The sequence below is a fragment of the Camellia sinensis genome, chromosome 9 (genome assembly GCF_055761805.1).
Source record: "Camellia sinensis isolate YWXY chromosome 9, ASM5576180v1, whole genome shotgun sequence".
NCBI lineage: Eukaryota > Viridiplantae > Streptophyta > Magnoliopsida > Ericales > Theaceae > Camellia > Camellia sinensis.
Window position 1 is genome coordinate 7,011,194 of NC_138969.1, and position 7,469 is coordinate 7,018,662.

At 33.4% G+C, this 7,469-nt stretch overlaps 1 protein-coding gene across 1 annotated transcript; it reads left to right on the forward strand.

Annotated features, from left to right (window-relative positions):
* Positions 1 to 3,456: 3,456 nt before the first annotated feature.
* Positions 3,457 to 6,338, forward strand: LOC114291289 (DNA glycosylase superfamily protein). The gene is made up of 5 exons (XM_028235340.2): positions 3,457 to 4,234; positions 4,673 to 4,730; positions 4,888 to 4,971; positions 5,118 to 5,253; positions 5,377 to 6,338. Exons 1-5 carry the CDS (start codon positions 3,619 to 3,621, stop codon positions 5,662 to 5,664), a joined length of 1,182 nt encoding a protein of 393 aa, XP_028091141.2. The 5' UTR covers positions 3,457 to 3,618; the 3' UTR covers positions 5,665 to 6,338.
* Positions 6,339 to 7,469: the final 1,131 nt, after the last annotated feature.

The following is a 7,469-nucleotide window of genomic DNA, read 5'->3' on the forward strand; positions in this document are numbered from 1 at the left end:
TTCATGTGTTTTGCTTGGGTTTTGTCTTCAAAATGCCTTTCATTATTGGTGCATGCAAATTTGTTGGAGAGGAACACATGCTCTTGTTTTCTCTTATCTTTACAAAGAAATAAAAAAGTGTTCCAAGCAATTAAGGATGAAAAGTGACAGGATTTACATAAAAACTGATTATATTAATTACGCACACATGTACTAGAAGAATTAATAACACAATTTTTGTACCCCCTTTTTTTTTCATATAAGGAATACGCCATTCTTGTACTTGTTCTTGCTTTTTTAGCGTATAGGTCATTTGAGTTATGCCCAGTTTTATTTATTAGAATGAAATAGAATAAAATTATCATTTTTCAAGTTTTGTTTATTAAAAAAAAAAAGATAAAAAAATATATTATAAAGGAAATTATTATTCATTATTGAAAATAATAATCATTTTATAGAGAGACTAAGAAATAATTATTCTATTTCAACTTATTTTGTTCCAATAAATCAAACAATACATAACTCCTATTGATTACTAATTTGTCCTGCCTCTTTAATTGATCAATTTTTTAAAGTTATTTTTTATATATTTTTTTTAAATGTAATTTACAATTTAGCAAGTCTAAAGATATAGAATCGATCACAAAATCAATCCCCCCAAAAAAAAAAAAAACATACAAAGTGGAGTAATCTGAGTGAATCAATCTTTTTAATGATGGGTTTCCCCATATGATATGCATGACAAATTATTTTATATGGTCAGTTATGTGTCCCTAGACTAATTGTTTTGAATTGAATACAATATAAAACAAAAATCAAGAGAAAAAAAGAGAGTTAATCATGGCGCAAAAAACAAAAAAAAAAAAAAAAATTACACTTTTTGAACTTAGGAAAATATTTCCGAAACCTATTGAGACAAACAAGAATCCCATCAACACAATCATTTTGTCACCACCACCACTATTATATCCTACTAGCGCTGCCTCTACCACCATCTCACTTGCAACGCTGCCACCACTTTCCTACCATCATCACCACCACCATCACCACCGTCTCAACCACCACATCACCCACACCATATTATTGGGTTGTACTTGATTTCACTAGGGAATTGTAGGGTTCTTGGAAGATTCATTTTAATATCATGTGAAATTTCAAGCATGAGATTTCCTCCTAATAAAAAAAAAAGGGGGATTGAAAAAAAAAAAGAGAAAAATATAGAGAAAAGGAACCACCAAGGAAGGAGTGAAGTATTAGACCCCAACCGCGTATAACTGAAATTATTGATGAATTGATTCTAGCCATGCCACTGTTTGGTGAACTCTTTTTTAAAATCAGATTTTGAACCCCAAGTTCCAAGAAAAATAATATTTTAAACCCTATATCTCCAACCTCCTATAATATTAATAAAATTAAAATGTTTGAATCTCGAATTTATGATTGTTCAATTTATAAGAAAGAAATTTGTGTACATAAAATCATATATTTTTTACAAAAAATGGTTTAGGAAAAATACTTCTTTCAAGAAAACAGTTATGGGGAAACTTATATTTAAGGAAAACATAAAGCAAATTGATTTGGATCTTCTGTCATTCTTTTTTTTACAATGATCTTGTTGTGGTTTTCGTTATAATAATGAGACACATTTTTGTTTCAACTTTAAAATGTAATCACTGGACTACCACATCAAAATTATTGAGGAGTAATATTGATCCCAACTAGACATGTATAGAAAAGGAAAACTTTTTTTTTTTTTTTTTCATAAAATTCTTCACAAATTTGATATCCAAACACAGTTAATTAGTCACAAAGGTGGCATTTTTATTCACATGTAGGTGCCATATTCCAAGTTGTTCAATAAGAATGTGGTTTCTTTTGATTCCAATCTTCATTTATATAATTAATTAATAATGGAAAATCTTTTCTACAAATGGTGGACCATTGCATATAACCGTTAATTGATCCTAAAGCCAGCAAGGTGCATAAGAGACGTTTGATCAAAAACTAGAAATGTCAACTTTAGTCTCTCATAAGCCTTTTGCAGACTTTTGATCACTTGTTATTATTTTGATTAGTTCCAACAACTAAACTAATCCCTCTTTTTTTATTAACACAAAAATCAAATAAGGAGTCGGGCACAAAAAATTAATGAATAGATAAAATTTTATGAGATTTATTTGTAGGACTCACTTCTTAAATATTGGATTCATTTATTTATTTTATATATCTAATTCTATGATTTTTTTAGGGTAATTTACACTTCTTCTCCTTTATGTTTGGCCACTTTTCCACTTTGGGCTTTTATGTTTCAAATTTTTCTTAGTTTACACATAAAGCTAATTTTGATTAAAAACTAAACAAAGAATAACGTATTAACAATCACATGACATAAAAATATTTTATTATATATAACTCACACCATTGGCACAAATTCAAATTTCAATATAAATTATATTTTTTACACTATGCGACAGTTATCGTGACATTTTTTGTCTAATTTTAAACAAAAGTTAGCTTTAGAAATAAACTAAAAAAAACTTGAAATATGAAGAGTCAAAGTGAAAAGAAAAAAAACAAACAAACAAATTTTAAAGACTAAAATAAAAAATTAATCAAAAAAATAGACTAAAATAAAAAATAAACAAACATAAAAAAGAGGAAAGTGTAATTTACTCTTATTTTTATGTTCCTAAACTTATAGGGTAGAAATTGGGAGGAAAAAATGACAGAATTTTAGACAGCTATAAAGGAAAAAGTGCAATGATTGGACTTTTATATGGGCCAGGAGCCTTCACCCCCACTCCAAGTTGGGATTGGGCAGAGGGCCGGCATCGCCTGGACTCCTCAGCAGTAAAGCCACACAAAGATCAGGAGTAGATGGGTCCAGCACAGGGGCTGGCACTGGCAGTGGCATCACCACCACCCCACCATCACCACCACCATCCCTTCAATTTCCTCTCTGTAGAATGGAATGTATCTTTCAAGATATACAATGACAAAAAAAATTAAACGAAAAATTTGTATAAAATAATGCTGTAGATTTGTATCTATTCATTTTTAATTAAAAAATTCATAAGTGATTTATTATTTTATAAAGATATTACTATCACATTACTTTTATGAAGTATTCTGTTTGAAAATGAAAAAAATTTAAAACAGAACAAACACACAAGCACAATCATAAGGCTAAGTCTACGAGTGAAGGATATGACGAAAGAATTTTGTTACAAGTATTGAGATTACAATGACCCCCTGCCCTTTTCTCTCTCTAAACACATTAAAGTCGAATTAAAGACAAACCCAAATCATATTATGGCATAAAATTTCTATTTAAAAATTATTTTGCTAGATGATATTCTAAAAGTGGGACCCAATAAGGAGGGTGTCAGTGTCATCCTCGTGGTCACGTTAGCAAAAGGTAGTGTCCCTCACAAGAGGGTCTGTTTGTATGGCAGTCCCCAACTCCCCCATGTTACCACTTCCCCCTAAACCTGTCCCACCTTCCTCTTTTATAAACCGCCTTCCCCAATCCCACATCTTTTAATTCATTCACTTCTCTTTCTCTCCTCTCCCACCAAAACAACAAAAACAAAAACAAAAACAAAAACAAAAACAAAAACAAAAGAAGCATATAGCAAAATGTGTTCTTCTAAGTCCAAACTGCAACGCAGCAACACTACTGTTTCTGATATCAATGGCAGGCCGGTTCTTCAACCGGCCTCCAACCGCGTAGTCTCTCCCTTAGACCGCCGTGATCCGCTTAAGAAGTCTTCTTCTTTCCCAAAGTCATTTTCTCCGCAAATTCAACTTTTGTCATCACCAAATAGTACTACTACTATTGGTACTAATACTAAAGTTAAGCCCGTGACACCTCCAATATCTCCCAAGCTAAAGGCAGCCAAGAGAGGGAATGACCCTTTGACATCTAGTTCTGAAAAGGTGGTGACACCAAGGAACACTGCTAAAGCTGCCACGACACCGGTGAAGAAGTCAAAGAATTGTGGTGGTGGTGGAGGTGGAGGTGTGGTGGAGATTTCTGCATTGAAGTTTCCTTCATCTGTGATAGTGGAGGCCCCCGGAAGTATTGCAGCAGCGAGGAGAGAACAGGTGGCGATTATGCAAGTGCAGAGGAAGATGAAGATTGCTCACTATGGAAGAACTAAGTCTGGTAAATTTGAAGGCATGGTGGTGCCTCTTGACTGTACTGCAACTGTTAGAGAGGAGAAGAGATGCAGTTTTATCACAAGTAATTCAGGTAATGCAAAATTTTTAATAGTCACTTTCTTTGAAGAAACAATAAATAAATAAATAGCAAACTATACCCCGTGATCTATGTAATTTGTTTCTTGCGTTAGTTTGGTTCATGTAGTTTTAATTGTATAAATCTTACATTTAATTTTTCACATTGCCATAATTCAATCCAATTAATAATATTCTTTAACAAGGGACAAAAATGAAGAGCAAAATGGTTCATTCAAAAGAAAATGGACTATTTCAAATTGGGTGTCAACTCGTCAGTCACCGTATGAATGAATTATTTTGCTCTGTAATTTCAGCATAATTTCTAGTGGGACGTTATCAATTGGACTAAAATTTTTGAAAGAAGATGGAAAGATTTTTGTTTGGTTTGTGTGTTTTTTTCAGTATGAACGGTTGTGCTGAAATATGGTAAATTGGTATTGTTCTTTTATAGATCCTATCTATGTTGCTTACCATGATGAGGAATGGGGAGTCCCTGTCCATGGTGACAAGTAAGGATCAATCAATCTTTTTCTCTCTCTCATTCTTACTCATATCTATTGTTAGAGTTTTTGGACTTTCAATATTGATATTTATTGATATATTGATTGATACTGTCTGATATTAGTCGATATATGAAATTCTAATCTGCTTTTGCTACGTACGCAGCCTGCTATTTGAATTGCTAGTATTGACCGGTGCTCAAGTTGGATCAGATTGGACTTCAGTCTTGAAGAAACGACAAATTTTCAGGTGGGTATTTTTTTTCCCATAATACTCAAAAAAAAAAAAAAAAAGATCGGTTAAAAAAGGATAGTTAAGTGTGCATGAGGCTCCCACTACTACCTGACGAGTCATGAGTTTCGTGTTTAGTTATGCTGTTTTCCTTTTTTCCACAGGGATGCCTTCTCGGGATTTGATGCAGAAACAGTTTCAAAGTTTCCTGAAAAGAAGATTTCTTCCATCAGTGCTGATTATGGCATAGAATTAAGCCTAATCCGCGGCGTTGTTGACAATGCTAACCGTATTCTTGAGGTAAAGGAGGATTCAGATTCAAATCACTTTCTTTTCTAACACTCACTTTCCTGCATTTTTTTTGTTTTTTTTTTATACTTATTATAGTTGATTATGTTATTGAATTCTTGAACTCATTTACAGATCAAGAAGGGATTCGGATCATTTGAAAAGTATCTGTGGGGATTTGTGAATCACAAGCCCATTGCCACCCAATACAAGTCATGCCACAAGATCCCTGTGAAGACTTCCAAATCAGAGTCCATGAGCAAAGATATGGTGAGAAGAGGTTTCCGGTTCGTGGGCCCCACCGTCATGCACTCGTTCATGCAAGCGGCCGGCCTCACCAATGACCACCTGATCACCTGTCCGCGACACGTGAAGTGTCTTGTGTCGGCATCTCCGCTTGTTACTGTAAGCCCCGCTCTATAAAAAAATGACAGACATGACATGACAAGATCATATGGTTTGACAAGAAAAAGAATTAATAAGCCAATATACAAAGTATGACCCAACTTCTAACTACACAATTTAGGTTTTGGATTGATTTAGTGGTGTGCATAGTTAATAGACATAAGTTGTTGTAAGTTTTTAAATCAATGGCAGTGATTAGCTGAGGTGGGTTAGGAATAAAAAAAGTTGGTGTGTGTGTTGTTTGTGTGTGGGGACACAGAGCATGTGCAGGGTGGGCAGAGGAAAGGCAGGGCATGTGCTTGGTGAGCCTATGACTTTCACAACTTGTGACCACCACATCTCCTCCATTATTTGCTTTGCTTTGCTCTTTTAACAGGCTGTACATGAAGTAAAAAAAATGCTTCAATGCTCTATGGTGGCAAGGAATTTGTCAGATTTGGACTCAGACTCATAATCAAAATCAGACTCGGGCATCTCTTTTCCATAGCTCTAACCTTTGATTTTAGGGGGAAGGTTACAGAGTCTTGTGTATTTGTGTATCATATGTTAGTGTGGAGTGTTTGAGTGCTTCTAATTATTGTATTGATTGTACTATTATGGGTGGGTATGCAATGTTTGCTCAAAATATGTACACATTTTTTTTCCACTTGTTTTGGACTTGAATTTCTAATGCTAGTTGCATAAGTTAAGCATCTTGTCCATGCTCTCTTACCTTTACATTCTGTTCCAATGTCTTTTACATTTTTATTGTATTGATTGTACTATTATGGGTGGGTATGCAATGTTTGCTCAAAATATGTGTACATTTTTTTTTTCACTTGTTTTAGGCTTGAGTTTCTAATGTTAGTTGCATAAGTTAAGGATCTTGTCCATGTGCTCTCTTACCTTTACATTCTGTTCCAATGTCTTTTACTTTTTGTAATACGTGTTGTGTTACACAAAGTCACAAACCATACAAACATATATAGGAGCATGTTTGTATAAATGTTGGTGTATAAGTCATAGCTTTAATACAATTTAAACGCAAACTTAGATTAAGACTCAGACTCAAAATTAGAATCGGGCATCTCTTTTTCTTTGCTAGGGAATGTTAGGCTTTGTGTATCATATGTCAGTGTTGTGGTGTTTGTGAGTGCTTCTAAGGTATGCAATGTTTTCCATGATGTTTACTTTTTTACACTTTTTTGGGCTTGAATTTCTAATGTTAGCTATGTTGGACAATCTTCACTGTATTTAAAAGGATTTAATTCTGTTGTGTACAAAACAACAACAAGAATAAAAGAAATAGAGAAAAGGAGAGAATATGTTTGATTACAAAAATCAAACTCGAAATAAAAAATAAATAAATAAAAACAGATTTTATTTTGTTACAAAAACAAAATTAAAATCTGAATAAATAAACAAATAAAAACAACACTGAAAGTAATTAAATAACTTACTTGATTTAATTTCTTCGAATTATATTTCTGATCAAGTCCAGTGTTTAACACTGTGTCCTTAAGACAGATTCGTCCTCTCCACGGTGCTTTCAGAATTCGGACGTCTATCTCCCAGGATGAAATGATCTACCACAAACAATAGCAGCACTACTAACTGTTTGCCTTACGAACACACTAAGTGTTTACACTCTTTCTTTTGAAAATAAAATGCAGCAAGATGAAGAATAGAAAACAGAAGTGAAATACGAAATTTCTGAATGCAAAATATCAAATGAGGGTGGTCCTATTTATAGATGTGAAGGTGGCTCTTGGATTTGAAATAAACAGGTATGTAGCTCTTGGTTTTGAATTGAACAGGTATCATACCTGTTGGGTTTTGAATTC